The sequence below is a fragment of the Lepidochelys olivacea genome, assembly GCF_965140295.1.
Source record: "Lepidochelys olivacea isolate rLepOli2 genome assembly, chromosome: 2".
NCBI lineage: Eukaryota > Metazoa > Chordata > Testudines > Cheloniidae > Lepidochelys > Lepidochelys olivacea.
The window spans coordinates 120,764,673-120,785,619 of NC_140412.1; the positions used below are offsets into that span (position 1 = coordinate 120,764,673).

The window sequence follows — 20,947 nt, forward strand, 5'->3', positions numbered from 1 at the left end:
GATGACTCCACTAGAGACATACAGAGATTTTTCCAGAATCAAAGAATCATCAAAATGTAAGGATCTCGAGACGTCACCTAGTCCAGCTCCCTATGCTGAGACAGGATAGAAGAGAGCTTGCAGTCTAGGACTGCATTTTTCTCTTTGAGTGATTTCCATAGGGCCAGAAGGAAAATACTGTGCATTCTCCAGTAGCCTGCCCACCTAGTCTCTATCCCCTCCATCCGTGTGAAGAGAGCTCCACAGAGTATAGAGGTGTGTGACAGTGCCATGGAGGTAGCTAAGCACCCCACTTCCGCAGGAACTGGAAGACAGATGCATGGATCTGAGTGAGATCATCTGGACCATTATATTTATTGGACACATTTTAGAGAGATTTATATAGAATTTTAAACCAATGATCAAAACACGGGTCAAATAGGGGACTCTTCAGAGCCTCGCTAGTAATGTGGGGAAAATCTCTAGAAGACAAAATGAAAACTGAAAAAAACTATTTTGTTATTGCTTGATTTTTCTTCACCAGAAAATGTTTCCAGTTTCTTTTTACTGGGGGTAGTGCATCTTTCAAAATATCTGGGTATACAGGTAATGTGTTGGAATTAAGACTAAACTCAAAAGTAATATTAAAACATATTTTGCTGGATTTCAGAAACTAGCACTTGATCTCTTTCCGTGATGAGCTGAATATATGTAATAAAAATGTTGAGCCTTCTGAAGTCTAATATTTTTTCTAAAATATTTCTATATTTATTACAGAACTGCTTTAAAAATACTTCACTGGAATAGGGAGCCTGAAGTAAATCTTAAAATGTTACAGCTGGACTATAGCATTCAGACTGTCTAGAGTAGTTGAGTTTTTATTTATAACAATTGGCTTCATTATTTCACAGAATAGGTAAAGGTATATAAATATATATCCTCCTAGTGACAAAGATTGAGCAAGTGCTTGGGACCATTCCACTAAAGAATGTTTTGTTCTGTATTTCATAGAATCATAGAATATCAGGATTGGAAGGGACCTCAGGAGGTCATCTAGTCCAACCCCCTGCTCAAAGCAGGACCAATTCCCAATTTATGCCACAAATCCCTAAATGGCCCCCTCAGGGATTGAACTCACAACCCTGGGTTTAGCAGGCCAATGCTCAAACCACTGAGCTATTCCTCCCCCCATTATTATACATTTAGATGTATAATATTAAACAGAGAGCACGAGAGAAAGAGAGAGCGCACACACGTATGAAAAAAAAATGTACCTAGGTCTTAGAGCATTTATATAAAGAAACAGAAAGATGAAGAATTGTATGGGTTTGTTAACTACTGGTATAGAAGGGACAATGTAAAATAAAATGTTAAAACAGTATTCTTCAAGGATCCCAACTACTGCACAGATATCTACTAGAAATACCACATACAATATTATAATCAATTTGCCAAATCTCTACAAGTAATAGTTGTCATTGCAGTTAACCTTCCAATAAACTTGACTCGTGAAAATAATACAGAAATTATTCTCTCCATTCTGCTACCTTGGGCTTAAACTGTGCATTTCTAATTCATGGTTCTACTACAAAGTAGAATTCTGGTTTTACTTCCCATCCCCTCACTTCAATGACTATTTGCCAAAATACCCAATATTTAGCTGACTCTCTCTAAGTCTGCCCTAACACATGGACTTTTATTTTCTAACTGATTCCTTCTGCAAATGAAGACATCATATTTCTAAGATGGATGAAGTGATAATCAAGTAGGGAAAGGTAAGACTGTCACTTTTTAAAAAGGGGACTTAATGAAGGAGGACACAATGGATTGCCAGAAATTAACAAAGAATAAAAATATTTGCATTAATTATTAAAAAAAGCAATATTTTCAGGCTTTCTAGCATTATTGCAAATGTAAAGACCTTCATCGATTGGCACTTATAACACTGACCATTAACATAACACACAGTATACTGAATGGTATTTTTTGGTCAGCATTTCCTCACAGGAAGGCCCTTGTTCCACATACAGCCCAACTGACTAGCTAGTCTCAGTGGGGCATTGCGTTGTAAGGGTCATCAGACATGGATCCAATTGCAGGATCGAGCCCCTAATATAGTCAAATCAGCACAAACAAATCACAAACAAAAAACCAACTCAACACCCACTAATCTTCAGAGTCAGAAATTTCCCATCCAAATTCAGTAAACAATGAAGCGCTAACAGCTATATTTGAGATCGTAAGTTCTTCTGTGTACAGTATAAAAGAACTTTTCAGAAGGTCCTGAACAGAAAGTACCTAAGTACTCTACTTATCCCTAAAACTAGAATAACATGAGCAAGAGCAATGCAAGTTTCCCCACACTGCCCTGACAATGTGTCTTGATTGTTACACACAGGGACCACTTCTACTGGCAAGAAGGAAAAAGAAATTACAGCAGTTCAAGCCATTTGGTCATTGGCATCCTTGCTAAGACTCTCAAGGGTGGTTTGTATGTATGATGTGAATACCTGTCCAGCAGGAACTATCTTGAGACCACCCATTCATGTCACATAGATCAAAAAAGCCGTTAGCTAAAAATGATTCTAATTCAGTAGTCACCTGAATTTGAAATAGTGACCTATAGTTAAAAAACCCAAAAGATCACGGGTGTCCCCAAAATGCTAGTTTCTAATTTTCTACTTCCTTTAACTTATTTTTAAAGAAGTGTAAACTGGAAACTAAACATGACTTTTATAATTCTAGGAAGAAGCACATTAGGAAAATACTAAATCATAGCCAGAGTCCATACCTAGGGTTATAATTATAAATGTAGCCCCAAATAGGAAACCCGGCACAAAAATTAACTCATTTACCAAGTTTATAAACACTGGTTGAAATAGCACAATTCTCTCTCTTTTTATTATATGTGCCCAACACCATGCTGCCAGCAACTGGAAAAAAGACATTTCCCAATTTTGTCATGTTCTGAGCTTTTGTACCTTTGGTAGTCTCTCAGCAACAAACTCAGAGCCATTAAAGACCATTGTTCTTTCCTCTGAGGCTTAAAAAAATATAGCCTCTACAAAAAACCTATTTGACTGAAAAAATGTTCAGCCAGGCTTTTTCCAGCAATAATTATCACTTTGAAGTTTAATTAGTTAATTTCCCGTTGTCTCCATTATTAAAAAAAAAACTGTTTTACAAAACTGCTGTCGTACTTCTGAGAGGAGTGTTATTCATTAACAGATAGGATGTGGAAAGACACGTTTCTCAGCAATATTTTTTGCTGAGGAGTTAGTCTTATTGAAGAAATTTCCTTAGGACCCTTCTTCTTTGTTTGATTTGGACCATATTCCTTTATTATAGCAGTTGTCTCTTTTTTGGTATCTTGAGAAAACAAAGTCACAAAAAAGGTGTAATCACATAGGTGAGGTGGCATACACATCACTTGCTTGATTGCTTTCCATGACTGTTTCCAGATAAGTCTTTTTGATATCATGTTGGCTGTCATAATTCTTGCTGTGAAGTGCAAGGAGCTGAGAACCATCCACTACAAACAAAACTATTGGAGACATTTTTCAAGCTGAGCACAATCCTTTTCTCTTTAAATGAATTCCTCAAGTAAGTTTTCTGATCACAAAAATATGGGGCCCTGGCAAACCACACAGAAATAGCAGAGGCTATCAGATCTGCTAAGAAAGCTATTTAACCTTTGGGACTACTCTGAGAATTCTGATTCACTTTCTAGGACAAGCTGGATGGCCAGATGGCAAGGGATGTGAGAGGATAAAGGAATTGTCATAACTGATCAGACCAGTTTTGTGAAGCAGGATATTGCTGACTGCTCTGGAGGCATTACCAGAATATGAAATAATTTAGTCATAGTTGTTCAGGACTTCGATGTATCATGTCGTCCATTGGATTCACATGTGGACAAAGCTAACATGAGAATGACTGCAGACATTAGAAGGCAACTTTCTGCACCCAACATTGGAAGAGGAGGATTAACAATTAGATTTTTTTGGAGTTTTGTCAATAGAGAAAACACCAATTAAGGTATCATAAAGATGAACTCCAGGGGGGCTTCTGAAAAAATAAAGTCAGTTGGTTCCAATTACTGAAAACCCAGTTAAATTAAAGTCCCCAGCACTTTGCAAGATGAAATTTCTCACAAGCAGTCAACCTGAAAGATTCTCTCTCAGATGGAAGAGTAATACTGGGGTCACAGTGCATTGCTGCAGTCATCCAGCAGAGGGAATCTGAATTCAAAAGAGGAAATTAAAAATAAGCCTTATTTGCCATCATTGTGGTGGAACAAGCACATCTACCGCATAAGCTATGCCAAGACCAGTACATGTTCATGAATGTATTTTAGTCACAAAATACCTAATGAAAAAATTCCAACATTCATAAAAATATTATTGTTCAACCAGTTCTGGTGCAAGGAACAGCAGGTATGCACAGCATGGCATGCTTCATTTTCCAGAGTATTCATCAGAGAATTAGTTCCATTAACTGCCTTCTAATATACAAGGAACTGCAAATTTGGAAGTGATGTGTTAGGGACCCCTAGCTCACTGATATCAATTAGCAGTTACATGCTCTCAACAGAGGCAGACTTTTGAAACACACTTTAAAAAATACAAGCCAAAAATCCTTAACAGATTCCATAAATTAAAGAGTCTATCATCCTGGTTAACTATGAAACATACTTTTCCACCAAACAAATCTAATGTATTTGTTTAATACATAAAATGCCAAGTGTCTCTTGGAGAACACTGTGATACAATAGAGTCAATGAAGAAGCATGGCAAATGACCCAGAGGGGGACACTGAGATGATTTACTAATAAATTCCTTAGATATTTAATTCAAAGTCACTGCAAACCAATGAAAACCACTACTGCACCCTTTTCTGTGCTTTATCTTCCCAGCAATGTAAATTCAGACAGACAAGCTACACAAACCAAGATTTAAAAGTGGCTAAAAAGCAACACAATGAAAATAACTGACATTTATTAACCCCTCTGGAGATCTTCAGTGCCCTAGAATTTCCACAGCCTTCAACACTGCATCAATAATACAAAGTCTAATCCTGCAAGCCTGCCAGAAAAGACTGGGAAGTGAATAAGCTAAACAATGCTGAAATTCCAAGTGATATTAAGAGTCCATGCATGTTTATTTGTATAATAAAAAAAGACTTGTCAACTTAATCAAGAAATGCTCATGAATGTTATATTTTGTGGAAAAAAAGTCTTCAAAACACCGCTAAGCTACTTATAATGAGAAGATGAATAAGTATAAAATAAAGGGTAATATCACCATTACATGGAAATAGTAAAGCCTCATTTGCCTTAACTTGTCATATCTGGCACGTTGAGTCAAGCCAATATTAACATTGACAAACATGTTTATTTACAGGACAATGTCACATACCAAAATCAATTTAGACTTTGAAAATATACATTTGTGGGAAATGGGGGACAAATTATGGAAAACAAAAATGTGATTTTATATTAAATGACCTGATATGATGCCTTATTCTGTTGTTAAAGGAACATGTTTCGGTCACATGATCTAGTCAGCCACCAGATCTATGTTAGTTATTTTATCTTTCAGGGTAGCCGAGTAATGCCCATTCAATAGTTTTGTTTTCACAGTGTACTTGTATATCTTAAAACTCTTGCTTTACTTAACCCAAAAAAGGTATATCTTCATGGCCATATATCTTGACATAGCGAAAGCAAAATAATCACAGCATTCAGCAATGTCATTAAGATTTCTGAGTCACAAGGGATTAGAAGTCTGGACCTGAAGCAGATGCTGTGAAAGCACTTGGTAGAGGAGTTCAGTGCATATTTCAGACTGCACTGCAGCTGCAAGGGATTGACGCCGTTAACTGTGGAATCAAGCTCAGGAGAAACTCCGGGCATAGTTCCGGCATCCGAAATAAATTAAAGTAAACAGTGTTGCTCTCTCTCATCCACCCTGTTAGCAGCCTCTCTGCCGAGCTGGAGACCACACACCCAGACCACACAGCACCAGCTGAACTCACTCGCACGCAACATCTAGGAGCTGTCACTCTGCTGCGGTATGAAGAGGAAAGGGGTGGGGGGGGGAGGGCGGGAGTGTGTGTGTGTGTGTGTAAGAAAGCTGCTTGCCTTCTCCTCCTATCCTTGCAGCTGGCTTGTGTGTTGTGAGGTTTGGGGAGGAAGGAAAGGAGAAAGAAGAAATCCATAATCCTTGCTGAGAAAACATACCGATAATGGCCTTTTGTAGTAATGACTTGCACTCCTCTTGTAGCAGTTTAGTAGCTGATGAAGGGTTAACATCAATTAACCTTCTATCACATGTCAAAAAAATCTTAGGCTCATATCAAATACTAAATTGTAAATACTAAATGACTGCAGTATGTGCAACAGATCTATCTGGAGAATGTGTGTCAAATATTCAAATAAAGTACTTGACATGTTTTATATTTGAAAAAGATTATCACAAAACAAACCCCATTAACTAAGGGCCAGATTACATTACCCTTATTCAGGGCTTGTCCACACACAGAAGAGATACACAGCTTTAAATTCCATCAGTTTCGAATCACACCTTTAACTAAAATCGGTCCAATTCTGTTCTTAGACCAAGCCTCACTTTGAATAGTACCTTATACCACAAGGAGTCTCACTGAAGTCATTGGGGCAACATGTAATGCAAGGTGTCACTTAGTGTAAGAATATCTCAATCTGGTCCTATGAGTTAAGGCTGCACAAGGGCATACCCCACCAACATAAACTACTGAAAACAAGGAAATTACCCTTTCAGTGGTCACACTTAGAAAGTGTCTTTTGTTGTGACAGATTCGACCACTTAGCAGATATCCTCTACTGTTTTTTAAGACGTGGGGGATACCACTAAAACCAGTATCTGTCAAAACAGAAAAAACTGAAGTGAGACCATTTAAAAACCTTTAATACCTTTCCACCCTGGGCACAATTCACCTTAATCAATCCCACGTCACCCCTAACTCTACTTCCTATCCACCATCCACACCACATATTCCTCCTCCCTCAAACTCACCAACAAACACACAACCTTAACTTTGCCCATACACACAATCCAACATCCCATATCTACTCAATCATACTTTGGCCCTACCTCAATCACCTGTCCAAATCACAACCTACATACTTCACCCATTCATTCAGCAAAATCACACACAAAAAAATAAAGCTCATACTCTTTTATTCTTTCCACACTACAATAAGGCCTATACCACAAAACAAACTCAGTTTCATAAACCAGGGTTATTATGGTTTGCCCTAGCATACAAAATAACCAGAAACACTCACCAAGATTTTATGAAATGCAACACAAAACATACTGCACAATTTATTTCATAAGCATGCTTACTTCCCTAAATACATATTGTCCAGATTTAAAACTTTCAATCCTACAAATATTATACAAAAAACAAAAACATGAATCCCAGTCTACTAACTAGTTAGACTTTTCACTGTTTTGTGTCTGCCCTTAGATAGAGAAACACTTTCACCACTCCTAACCTATTATGACATTTCAACCAAACCAATCCAAATTTGCTTTAAGGCATTCTTCATTGATGCTGAGCAGGCTTGAGAGAAGTAAAGGTCTTTTAAAACTGGTCAAATACTGAACTCAAGTGCCCCATAATCTACTATTTGACTTCCACAAATTTCTCCCATGTTGATGCCACAAACTGTGAAACAATCTCTTTCACAAGCAGAGAAAGAATTATCATCTCAAATCAAGATTATCACACTATTCCCGACAGTTTACGTTTTACTTTAGAACAGCCTGTTTTCAATGGACATTAGTCCATTAAATCACTTGTTTCCTAACCCTTCTTTTAATTTGTCTGACTTAACGTGTTAAAATACATGTACTGATATTTGGTAATCCCTAAAAATACTAATCACCCATTTAAAGTATTGATCAACAGCTTTGGCATTTACTAGTTAGATGAATTTACACAGTAAATTCAGTAACATGAAGACCAAGCCAGCCATACTGTCAGATAGCTCACAAGCTTTCTATAAATTTCCAGACTGTAGCAAATCAAACCCTCTCCTAATTTAAGACTCCACCTACTTCTCTCCAACATCCATTGAATGTTTATTCCATTCACTAGCCTTCCAGTCTCCAATCACTAGTGATTCTGCCCACGCATCCCCTTTGACTCAAGGCTTCTACAATTCTGTAACTTTCTTACTGTTTCCTAATAAACCTAACAGTCTTTACAAGAATGTTAGTGTTCTCAACAATCTCCTTTCAACTTCTTAAATTAGTTAAACGTTCTTATTCACGGACTGAAATTGGAGCCTGATGTTTTGAGTATCAAAAAATTTCAAACATGTTTATGTAAATATATTAAGAAGTTAAAAAAAATGAAATAAATAAATCCCACTGGGGTGGGTTTTTGTTTGTTTTACTAGAGCAAAAAATAAAACACCAGAGGTTTTTCATAACCTCATGTATCTACATACACTATTCTTCAGCCAAACATTATTAGTCATAAAATAACCACATCTATACAATTAATATGGCTGGAGTAAACCTTGTGTTGGTTGGTGAAGATATAAATGGCGGGGAGGCTGATAAAGTAAAGTGATGTTTGTAGTGTGGTGTCATTGGTTCCTTGGTTTTTACTGTTTGCATTGGTGAAAAATGCTCTAGTGTAACTTTAACTTAAAAGTATTTTGCACTCCCCCAATACCCCATGCTTGCTACATGACCCAGATTCAGCAAAGTACTTAGGCATGTGCCTGACTTTTAAGCATGAGTAATCCCTATGCAACATGCACTTAAATGCTTTGCTGAATGTGGGCCTGTACGCACAGATATGCATATATGTTTCCCTGAGTATAACACAGGCAATATGTCTGCATTAATATTGGAGGTGGCCTGTGTGCTCCCAATCTGTAGCCCGAATCTTCTATCTAAAAGCCTATCTCTCATGTGGTTATGGAGAACTGAAGCTGTCTGTGAAGAATGAAAGTTCGTCGCCTTCCGTGACGATGAAAAGGGACTATGTTATGATAACAAAAGCATACCACCCTTCTTTATAGTTTCTTAAGATTATTTGTCAATAACATAATGTTCATTTTTGCAGCATGTACGAATGTGGAGAACCATTTCAGCCACACACACCACCAGACATTTGAAAATTTTCAATAATAGCAATTTTAAAGTAGTTAGATTTTTAAAGAGAGACTCTGGACTGCAAAAATTCTTTTTGAAAATTCAGTGTGTCTATATTCACCATTAGGTACTCATCAGTGGGAAGTTTTTATTTTATTTAGAGATTTAACTTTTGTTTAAGTGAAAAGTCTAACCTTAACTTTGGAGCTGCTATAAGCCTCTTTAGATATAGAGCAGTGGTCACCAACCGGTCAATCGCAATCTCCAGCAGTGTAGCATGGCTGCCGCTAAGGCAGGCCCCCTGCCTGCCCCGACCCCACGCCGCTCCCGGAAGCGGCCGACGCGGTCCTTGGGGCGGGGGAGCAGGGGTCTCCCTCCACATGCTACTCCTGCTCGCAAGCACCACCCCTGCAGCTCCCATTGGCCAGGAACGGGGAGCTGCAGCCAACAAGAGCTGCGGAGACAGTGCTTGCAGAGGGGGCAGCGCGTGGAGCTACGTGCCCTCCCCCTCCAGGGGCCACAGGGTCATGATGGCCCCTTCCGTGAGCAGCGTGGGACCCAAGCAGGTAGGGAGCCTGCCTTAGCCTTGCTGTGCCGACGACTGGGAGACACTCAAAGTGCTGCCCAATGGGAGGCCGCACCCCAACCCCCAGCCCCCTCCCGGAGCCAGCACCCCGCATCCCCTCCTGCACCCCAACACTCACCCCAGCCCTGACCCCCCTCTCAAAGCCAGCACCCCATACCCACTCCTGCACCCCAAGCCCCAGCCCCGAGTCCCCTCTCAGAGCCAGCACCCTGTACCCCCTCCTGCACCCCAACACCTTGCCCCAGCCCAGAGCCCTCCTGCATCCAAACTCCCTCCCAGAGCTTGCACCCCTCACCCCCTCCTGCACCCCAATCCCCTGCCCCAGGCTCAGCCCAGAGCCCACTCCCACACTGCAAACCGCTCAGCCCCAGCCCAGAGTCTGCACCCCCTCCCAAACCCTAACCCCCTACCCCAGCGTGGTGAAAGTGAGCAACGGGGAAGGAGGGAGGGAGTGGGGCAGGGCAGATCCTGGGTTGCCCTTAAATTCAAAAAGTGATCTTCGGCGTAAAAAGGCTGGAGACCACCGATATAGAGTATACTGTTACAGACGTTATAACACAGAGTCAGTAAAGCTCAACCAAAAAGGGTTAAAAATATACCTGTACATACTTCTAGGGGCCTATACAATCATTTAGGTCCCAATACTGCAGTCAGATCCAAGCCCCCAATTCAATGCAATCTGATTCTTGTATACAGTATAGCGCAGAGCCACACTGACTCTGCAGTTCCGCACATGCACAAGGTCTGGCTATATTAATCTGATTGGGAGGTCAGGACCCTATTTTGTCGTCAGTTTTCTTGGATGTTGATAGAATATAGACCTCTTCAGGGCTTTACTTCACCAGGAAGCTCAATCATACTTAAAACTGGGGGGGGAAGGGTTATTTACTTTTTTGTTTGTTTTTTTATAAACACAACTGAGTATGGTCCCAAGTGCCAGAAGGGTTATCATGACTACCTGACACTGCTGACCACAACTTGTTTTTGTCTACATTGGACAGTCAGTATCATGTCATTATCTCTATTGTTAAAAAAAAAAAAAAAGAGTTTAAATTATTCGGTTTCCTACTGAAGACAGTGCGTTAGACACATACACAAATAATCTAAAAATGTGTATTTTTAAAATATATTTACTCCAGTTTTGACCTTAAATATATATATATATATACACACACACACACACACACACACACACACACACACATCAAATATAGTGGTGAGGAATATAGTGTTGCTTGTTTTATTTTGTTTGTTTTAAGCGTGTTACTGATATGCAGTCTAGGACGTTAAGATACTGTAGGTAAATTGAGCCTTTCCATTATAAGCCTCTAATTTCAGGAATTTGTAATCTAGCATTAAAAAGTGTATCCAAGGCTGACTTTTGGCATGAGATCCCAGAAGATAGGTAGCTTTGCCTCTATCAAATTTTGAGGTTGGGGGAACATGCCGCTGTTTTTGAGATATAGAAATGTAAACAAACAGATTAATTTTCAGATTACTTTTATACTTCAATTTGAAATCTGTTTTATTTTTGCAACTGATAGTTTGTAGGTTGTAAACACAGACTAGTGCCTTTGGCTACACTGAGGTTAGGAGGATGGAATGTGAACTCTACGTCTTTAACTTTGAAAAGTTACCACTATGCATATGCACTACCTAATATCCAAAGAAAAATCATTTTTTTATTTTTAATCACACTTACTTCATATTATATTAAAATCACTGCCTAGATCATCCCCCACAATCAACATGTAGAGGGAACCCTCTCAGGGCAGTTCTTCTTCCTCCCACAGCACCATTTTGCTTTCACTTTGGAAGGCAATCCATGAGCCCACAATGCACACTGCAAGTGGGGAGTGAAGTAGGTAGGCCAGTATGGAGGAGGGAAAGTGTGGATAGACCAAAGGCAAGGCTAGTGATGGATGAACATAATTTCTCTCCGTATCCACCAGTATATTTAGGGATGGGTCAGCTAAGGCCTGAAGCTCTGGACCTCCAAACAGATGGCCCTGGGGATCCAGTAGATTTGGGGAAGGTGGGCACAATAGCTGTTCCCTGAGTAAGAAAAAGTCACCTCCTCCCAACAGTAGAGGGATCCTCAAGAAAATTTCTTCCTCAGGATCTCCTATCACAGGGTTTATCATGGGAATGGTTTGATCTGGTTCATTGTTGCTACATGACACTGTCGGATACACTATCATATGATGACAAACCTCATCTAAGAACCAGTCCATGGGATCAAACCACTACTTTTTAGAAAAAGCAGCTGGATAAGGCTGCACAACAACAACTAGCTTTTACATAGCATTTTTCATCAATATATCTCAATGTGCTTTTCAGAGCAGTCAGTATCATTATTCCCATACAACAACTAGGAAAGCAGAAAAGAGGTGAAGTCACTCCATCTGTGAGCAACATACATTTAGAGAAAACTGACAAGATATGTATACATGCTAGCCTTTCAGGGTTTGTCGCTCTGGGCAGTATCAATCCTTTTTGCTTTACAGGCCTGTTTTTGCTGGAAACAGAAATGCAGGGTGAATTATAATCCAGGTTGCTTTACATAAATTGACATAATTTAGCAGTTGAAATAATGCAATTTTAAAAACATCTCTCACATTCAACCTTCTATCTTTGTCAGATATTCTGAACTTTATATTTAGAATTTTAGCAATAAACCAGGATTTTTGATATTTTCAGATTTCAGCATAAGTAGAAATACATTTAAAATAAGATTGAAATTAAATCTGATTCATGTTTTTTGAAAATATGCTTCCTTAAACTCCCTGACTTCATAATTATTTAAATATTTTTTTTAAATTAGTTGAATATGCTACACACTGCTTATTTTTTGCAATTTTCATCATGATAGGATTAATGATGTAGACTCTATCATCTAATCACCTATTTTATTTACTACTTTGATCAAATTTACTATGCTGGGTTGTCTAACACAGAAAGGAATACAAAAATACAATCAGATAAAGAAATGTATAAATCTGGACTATGGCAAGACTGTCCGTATATTTTAAGTCTGAAAACCTGTAATATTTGCTTTTGCCTGAACTACTGTCAATGCTGGTCTGTAAACATGTTTTAGGACCATGAGAAATCTTAAAGACCCAAAAATTCTGAGGTTATATCTACACAGCAAATTAAGATGTGGTCGTAAAGCAAGTCAGCATACCCACCCTAGCTTTAATCTAGCCAGCATGAGTACCCACAGTAGTAAAATATGACAGCACAGACTTCAGCAAGGGCTAGCTTACCCACGGTCCCAGCAGGGTTGTATAGTGGCAAGTAGCCTGCACTGAAAGCCATGTCGCCACATCTTTATTACTACTGATACCTACACTAGTTAGATTAAAAGTACAACTTCATTTGCTGTGTAGGAGTAACCTAAATGATAGGCACTTTGTGAACATTACTAAATTAGAGGAACAATATTTTTATTATATTCTTTTCAAATCACAATGTTCTGAATATTTCATGATTTAATACAAAACATTAAAAGCTTTACAAGATTTTAATGAAGATTAGTAACAAGGAGTGAATTGGTGGTTGGAAAAGGAAGAAGAGATACATTCCTGCTTAGCTAGTAGAAGACAAGCTGTTCAAATCACTATTTTCATACAACGTCTCTATAACAAAATGGGGGAGCAATTTGGCCAGATAAGTAGTTTTCTGCCTGAAATTTGTCATGTGCGATATCCTGTCAACATCATTTTTTGGGGTGGAAATCTGGAGTTAATTAGATATAGCATTTTAGAAATGCAGTACTTTGAAAAGAAGCCACTTAAGTTTTGAAAAATTGTACACTGGGGAAGGGGGATTTATCAAAAGATAACCTGGTCTGAAAGACTCATCTATTTAATTCATTGAAAACGATTTCTTCAACATGTTTTCCTGGACGAATGGATAGTTAATTTTAGTTATTTACTACAGTCTTCTAAGCTTCTCAGAAGTCTATGAGCTCACCAGCAGACTTTAGAAAGCTTGCAGAAGAAAAGGTATTTACCAACACCATGAAACAGCCAAGTTTGAAGGACTTTTTAAAAGTCTGCATGTTTAAATGATGCTATTAGAGCAAGCAAAATATGCTAATTAACCCACCTGTGATCAAGGATATAATCTAATTAATACACTTGGTAAAGAATATACAGGGCTACTACCATTTTTATCTTGACAGATTCATCCAAAAAAATTCACACACACACCTTTACAGCCCAGCTCATTGAAATTCTGCTTCACTGGAAATGCCATCATTTCAAAATTTGGTTTTGGTCCACTTCAGACTGAAACCAATTTTTTTTTTCTGAAAAATGGTGTTTCCCAAACAAAATATGCTCCTTGATGCCCACAGCTGCTCAGTGAAAAGGACATAATTGTTTCACCACTGCTATTCAATGGTGGGCATCAGTGAAACTGACATGAATCGTATCAGCAGCTGCTGCAGACCTTGGCCCGGATGCAGACTGCCCAACGGCCAGGGACCTCAGGGCTTTGAAACTCCTGGACCAGGTGACTCACCGGGCTGCCCTGCTCCCCCAGCATAAGAAGTCAGATCCCCTGAGGGTCAGGCAGCCAGCTGGCCAGGGAGTCTGGAAGCCCTGAGAGCAGGGGTTTTCAGAGCTTCCAGGCTCCCTGCTGCAGAGCCAAGGCTCTGAAAGTTTCCAGGCCCCCCATGCTACTGCACGAAGTCTGGAAGTAGTAACAAGGACTCTTCAACTGTAGCTTACAATGAAGAGCAAATACCACTACTTGCCTGTTTACCATGTTTATGGTGCCTTTAGAATGTAAAGTCTTTGTAGTATCAATTATTTCACCTTTCAGTGAAGAATACATCTGTAGTGACCGACATAATAAAAACTGAACAAGAGCTTCCATTTAATTTGAAAACATGTGGTATTTTTACATGGACCTCCAAGATTTGACATCAAGCAGGTGAAGAGGAAAGTGTTGAAAGCATCACAGAAATGACAGCACATTGCAGCCTCAGCTGCATCCTTCAGGTAGCTTCTGCAACACATTGGTCAGTGCCCAAGTTGACAAAATACCAATGATTCTGTAGCCAGCTATAAGGGCATGTCTACACTGCATTGTAAACCCAGGTCTGTGGGACCTGGGCTTGTGAACTCAGTAGGTATGTCTATCCTGCAATCAGACACCGGTGGCTGGCTCCTGCCAGGTGACTCAGGCTCACAGGGCTCAGGATAAGAGCTGTTTAATTGCAGTGTAGACATTTGGGCTTGGGCCGCAGCCCAGGCTCCAGGACCCTGCAAACTGGGAGGGTCCCAGACCTCAGCCCAAACCCAAACATCTACAACACAATTAAACAGTCCCTTAGCAGGAGCCCCACCAGCATGAGTCAGCTGGCAAAGGCCAGCCACAGATGCTTAATTCCAGTGTAGACATACCCAGTGTTTCCAAGCCAGCGCTCAAGCATCCACACCACCGTGCAAATGTGGGTCCCACAGCCGGACCCGGGCCTCACAGCCGTGCTAACTAATGCACTAGGCAGACCTTCAGAGTCGGTTCTGCGGCTTGGGCCGCGTCCACACGGCAAGTGACAGCGCTCGGATCCGCAGGAGAACACGCTCTGACCCGGCCCCCCCGCAGGGCCCTGCGCTCCTCCGGCCTTTCGCAGGATCCCCCGCGGGGCCCGGCCCAGCTGAGCCGGGCGGAGAGAAGCGGAGCCTCCGGCAGCCCCAGCGCCCCCCCCCTCACAGTGGTAGTGGTGTGTGTGGGGGGGGGAGGGGTCCTGGCCTCCCCCGCACAGAGCCAGCGCCCAGCGGGGGGCGGGGTAACGGGCGCGTCCCAACGGCCTGATCCGGATCGTTATTGTCAACGGCGGCAGAGGCAAGGCGGGTCCGCAGTGAGACTCGCCCCCCCCCCCCCCCGGGCAAGAGCCGCAGAGGCACGGGGATGGGCTGCTCCGCAGCCCGGAGGCAGGTCAGAGCCGGCCCGCGCTGACCTGCAGCGAGAGGAGGGGGGAGGGGCGTCACTCACCGGCCGCCGCGCTGTTTGTCACCGGCACGGGGCAGCTTCCCTCCCGGCAGCACCTCCGCCTCTCGCGCGGCCAGCCCGCCGCAGTGGAGCCAGGACGAATCGATCGCCCGAGAGACGGAGCCGGAGCAATCGAGCGGCAGCCCCGCCCCTCCCGCTCGTGCCGCGGCTTCCTTCTCCCGGCCCCGCCCCTGAGCTCGTTCTCCTCCCCCTCCCACCAGCCGCGTCCCTGCGCCCTCAGGTGCGGGGCGGGGCCGCTGGGGTTACTGGGTTTGAGACAGTGTATGGGGGGCGGGGAGCTGGGGACAGCAGAGCGGGCGCTGTCCAGCCCCACAGAAGGCTCTTCAAGAGATACGGTGACCGAGGACGAGGGGGGAAATGCTGCTTAGAGACGGAATAAAGTAAGAGAAAGAAACAAAGCAGGCGCCGGGCCCCGCTCCTGCCAAGCTCTGCCAGGGCCTGCAGCGCCCGGGCAACCTGCAAAGGAGACTATTGTTTTGTTTCAAACTGGGCGTCTGGCTTGATTTGTATAAACCAAGGCCTGATAAGGGTCCTGTTGGGGAGGCAGGAGGTTGGATTTTTTTTTTTTTTTTACCCGTGTCCCAGTCTTCATCCAAAATTGCACCTGTCTAATTTAGCCATTTTTAAAAAAACAGTTTTACATGAGCCTGGGCAAGCCCCTGTAGGGAAGAGGTTCTCGACCTGAGAAAGTTATATTGGTTTGACTTAAATCCGTTTTTAAACCACTGTCATTAATCTGGTGTAAACCAAACTAAGAGTGTCCATGGAAGGGTTTAAGAGGTGCTTATTGTGATTTAGTTTACATTATTTTAATTAAAATAAAACAAAATAAGGCCTTGTCTACACTGGTAAGATTCTGCGGTGTAACTCCCGTGGTGTACACACAGCCAAGACACTTAGTGCATAGAAACTGTGCAGTTGCCGCGCTGTGAAAAAACCACCCCGACAAGAGGCATACAGCTTACTGTGTCGGGGCTACAGCCCCACGGTGTCAGTGTAGACACCCTGGTTGACAGTGTTGCAATTGGCGTCCAAGAGGTGTCCCACAATGCCTGTTTTCGCCTGTCGTCATTGGTTTGAACTCTACTGCCCTGCCCTCAGGTGACCAACCCTTAAATTCCTTGGGAATTTTGAAAGTCCCCTTCCTGTTTGCTCGGTGATGCATGCAGTGCTCTCAGCACATCTTTCCAGGTGACAACGCCTGCTCCACGCACCAGGCGATACCCGCTTGGAGCAATGCTGAGCTCCTCAGCATTTGAGCAGAGGAGGCTGTCCAGTCCCAGCTGTGGTCCAGCCATAGGAATTATGATACCTACGGACAGATTTCACGATGTATGGCAGAAAGGGGCCACGACCAGGAGACACTGCCGTGCAGGATCAAACTGAAGGAGTTGCGGAACGCTTACCACAAGGTGCAGGAGGCAAACCACTGCTCTAGTGCTGCACCCACAAGCTGCCGGTTCTACAAAGAGCTGGATAAGATACTTGGTGGCAACCCCACCACCACTGCAAAGACTACTATGGATACTTTGTTGGCTCATGAGCCAGTTGAGAGTGGACAGAGCCAGGAGGAGGAAATCTTGGACAAGGATGGGGAGGGGGACCCAGCAGCAGAGGACGACTCGGAGGTCAGAGGTGCATGCAGCCAGGAGCTCTTCTGTATTCCAGAGGAGGCTAGCCAGTCACAGCTGTCGGAGTTTGGTGAAGTGCAAACAGGAGAGGAAGCCCCTGGTAAGTGGCTTTGATTTTGGGACTCGCTGAAGCAAGTTGTTTGAGGCAGGAGGGTTGCAAAAAGCAGGCTTGTGTCTGTATGATGCACGTACTACCGCATGCCTAGTCTGAGCAGCGAAACAGGGTGTTGATTGACTCCCTCACTTCATGGGAATCTGCCTCAGAGATCTCCACGAAACTCTCGTGGAGATGCTGGGCAATCTGCTGCCACAGGTTCTTTGGCAGAGCCGCTTTGTTTCTTGCCCCATTAAGGGTAACTTTCCCACGGCACTCTGCCATCACTGGGGTGGGGACCATTGCTGCACATAGGCAAGCCGCATAAGGGCCAGGGCAGAAGCCGCAGTCTTGGAGAAGATCCTCCCTTGATTCCCTGCTCACCCTCAGCTGCGAGATATCTTCCATAATGAACACAGCCTCTGGAAAATGTGCGGACAGTAATGATTATAAGGCTCCCCCTACAGTGCTGGCTCTCCCCAAGAGGCACATGCTTAGTGTACAGTATGGTCCTGGAACACTGATTGCCCCTGCCTCTGTAGTTACTCGCCATTTTGGGGGTCTTGTGGCTCATGTGTGCTTGCCTGGGGTCAGCCAGTTAGTGGCAGGTATGTGAATAGTGGCTGTGTTTTAAATCATGAAATCTGCGTGTTGCAAACAATACTGCTTCTGTAAAATGTTGCATTTTGGCTTCACAGATATGACCTTGGGAGCCCAGCCTCCCCCTTTGTTATCACCAGCTGAACGGCTGCGCAGAATTAGAAAGTGGCCACGAAGAACTAAAGAGGACTTTCTGCATGATGTCATGATGCACTCTGTGGCCAAAAAGCAAGAAATTGAAGGAGTGGCAGGACAGCGAGAGAAGGGACCGAAAGGAGAACGTGGCACACCAGAATGAAGTCACAGAGCAGCTTTTAAAGGTTATGGAGCGCCAAGCGGACACGCTCCAGGTGCTACTAGCACTGCAAACTGAGCAGCTCCGCGCCCGCCCTCTCCTGCAGCTGCTGTTGCAAAACACTTTCCCAAGTGCCCCCCCTCCCTCCGAACATCGCCAACACACTCTTATCAACCTCCTGGATCCAGTCTGTACCCACTGCATTCCACTCCTGCCCCGTCACAGTCCAGCCCTGTGGACTCCCAGTACCCATTGCACTCAACACCCGTTCTTCTGCAGTTTAGCCCTGCCGAAGAACATTGTCCGCTGCACTGTACTCCAAAGGACAAGGTTGCATATGATACCTGGACGTACACAAATGTTTAACCGTCCTGGGACCCCACTTCCTCCTGGGACCTTCCCTTCCCCCAGCCCCCATAGTGTTGATGTGTTTTTTTGTTTGTCTCGCTCTTCTGATTGTTGTTTTTCAATAAAAGAATTGTGTTGGTTTGAAAGCAATCTTTATTCCATTAATTGAGAGCAAACAGAACCCTGTAAAGCAACAGGCAATTTTCTTAAACCTTCACTGTGATTGATGCAGACGATACACTATCACCTCCTCGCATTACAAGCACTGCACTCCCGAGCATAGCAACAAATATTAGTGGCTTTCAGCTTCAAATTGCTGCCTCAAGGCATCCCTGATCCTTATGGCCCTGCACTGCGCCCCTCTAAAAGCCCTGGTCTCTGGCTGTTCAAATTCAGCCTCCAGGTCCTGAGTCTCTGCGGTCCAGCCCTGAGTGAAGCTTTCACGCTTCCCTCACAAATATTATGGAACATCCAGCATGCAGCTATAAGCATAGGAATATTGTCATCAGCCAGGTTCAGCCTCCCATATAGGCAGCTCCAGCAGGCCTTTAAACATCCAAAAGCACACTCAACAGTCATTCTGCATTTGCTCAGCCTGTTGTTGAACTGCTCCTTGCTGCTCTCAAGGTTCCCCATGTATGGCTTCATAAGCCACGGCATTAAGGGGTAGGCAGGGTCTCACAGGATCACAGTGGGCATTTCGACTTCCACTACAGTGATCTTCTGGTCCAGGAAGGAAATCTCTGCTTGCAGCTTCCTGAACAGGCGAGTGTTCCGAAAGATGTGTGCGTCATGCACATTTTCCAGACCAGCCTGCGATAATGTCCATGAAATGCCCACGGTGATCCACATGCTCCTGGAGAACCATAGAGAAATACCCCTTCAGATTAATGTACTCGGTGGCTAGGTGGTCTGGTGCTAGAATTGGAATATGCGTGCCATCTATCACCCCCCTGCAGTCAGGGAAGCCCATTTGTGCAAAGCCATCCACAATGTCATGCACGTTGCCCAGAGTCACGGTCTTTCAGAGCAGGATGTGATTAATGGCCCTGTACACTTTGGTCAACATGAGTCCCATGGTTGACTTCCCCACTCTGAACTGGTTAGTGACCAAACGGTAGCAGTCTGCAGTAGCCGGCTTCCACAATGCAATTGCCACACGCTTCTCCAACGACAGGACAGCTCTCATTCTAGTGTCCTTGCACCACAAGGCTGGGAAGAGCTCATCACGCAGTCCCATAAATGTGGCTTTCCTCATCCGAAAGTTCTGCAGCCACTGCTCATCATCCCAGATGTGCATGACAATGTGATTCCACCACTCAATGCTTGTTTCCCGAGCCCCAAAGCAACTTGTTTCCTGAGCCCAAAAGCAACGTTTCACTGTGATCAGCACCTCCGTGAATGCCCCAAGCAATTTCGTGTCGTAGCTACTATGCATGGTGAGATCAATGTCGAACTCCTCTTGCCTTTGTAGTTTAAGGAATAACTCCACTGCCACTCGTGACATGTGAGTGAGAGGGAGTAGCATATTGGTCAATAGTGCGGGATCTATTCCTGCAGACCGAAGAGGCAAAACGCACAGTACACAAACCATTGAAAGATGGTACCAAATGCAGACGGAAACACAGGGATTGCTGGAATGCAAAGCAATGCATCACAGAGCATTGGGACAGGACCCGGATGGCCTGGAACCCCCTCCGCCTTCCCAAAACTCTTAGTGGTGGAAGAGGAAGAGATGTTCTGTGGGATAGCTGCCCAGAGTGCACCGTTCTGAATACCCCTGAAAGTGCTGCAAGTGTGAACACGCTATTGTGCAGGCAGCTGACAGTGTGAACACACAACAGCAGTTTCCCTTCAGCGCTCTCTGAGAGGCGATGTAACTGCCGGTGATGTAACTCTGCCTAACATACCCTAAGTGTCCACACTCGTTTAACTAAATTTGTTTTAAAATCACGCCAGTAGTTAAACCACTGCAACTTTCTCATGCAGACAAGCCCTTAAATTGATTTTTAACCTGGCTTATATCTATTTATCTTAAATCTTACTGAATAAACTAAATTGATATAAACCAGATTTCAATCAATTTAAGTGTTCACACAGGGATTTGCACCAGTTTAAGTAAGTAGATTTACAATGCTCTTTAATTAAACCAGTATGTATAGACAAGACCTTGGAAGTGTCATTTCTGGGCTTCCACTGGTGAAGGTCTCAGTGAATAAATATTTTCACATC

At 43.2% G+C, this 20,947-nt stretch overlaps 2 protein-coding genes across 3 annotated transcripts in view; one reads left to right on the plus strand and one right to left on the minus strand.

Moving 5' to 3' along the window:
• EXOC2 (exocyst complex component 2) overlaps nucleotides 1-15,860 on the minus strand; it is a 185,358-nt gene extending 169,498 nt beyond the window's left edge. For both annotated transcript variants that reach the window (XM_084618786.1, XM_084618785.1), the window contains exon 1: nucleotides 15,730-15,860. The gene's annotated coding sequence lies outside the window, so the exon portion shown is untranslated. The remainder of the gene's footprint in view (nucleotides 1-15,729) is intronic.
• Nucleotides 15,861-15,992: 132 nt separating this feature from the next.
• LOC311515360 (uncharacterized protein) lies at nucleotides 15,993-18,842 on the plus strand. Its single transcript, XM_084618347.1, has 2 exons — nucleotides 15,993-17,478; nucleotides 18,171-18,842. The coding sequence occupies exons 1-2, from the start codon at nucleotides 17,082-17,084 to the stop codon at nucleotides 18,368-18,370; spliced, it is 597 nt and encodes a 198-aa protein (XP_084474473.1). The 5' UTR covers nucleotides 15,993-17,081; the 3' UTR covers nucleotides 18,371-18,842.
• The last annotated feature ends 2,105 nt before the right edge of the window (nucleotides 18,843-20,947 follow it).

What these genes read in the sequence shown, in the direction of transcription:
- LOC311515360 (XM_084618347.1), top strand. Translation starts at nt 17,082, where the DNA reads ATGGCAGAAAGGGGCCACGACCAGGAGACACTGCCGTGCAGGATCAAA. An exon ending in AACAGGAGAGGAAGCCCCTG is followed by an intron (nt 17,479 to 18,170) that starts GTAAGTGGCTTT and finishes TTGGCTTCACAG; the next exon opens with ATATGACCTTGGGAGCCCAG.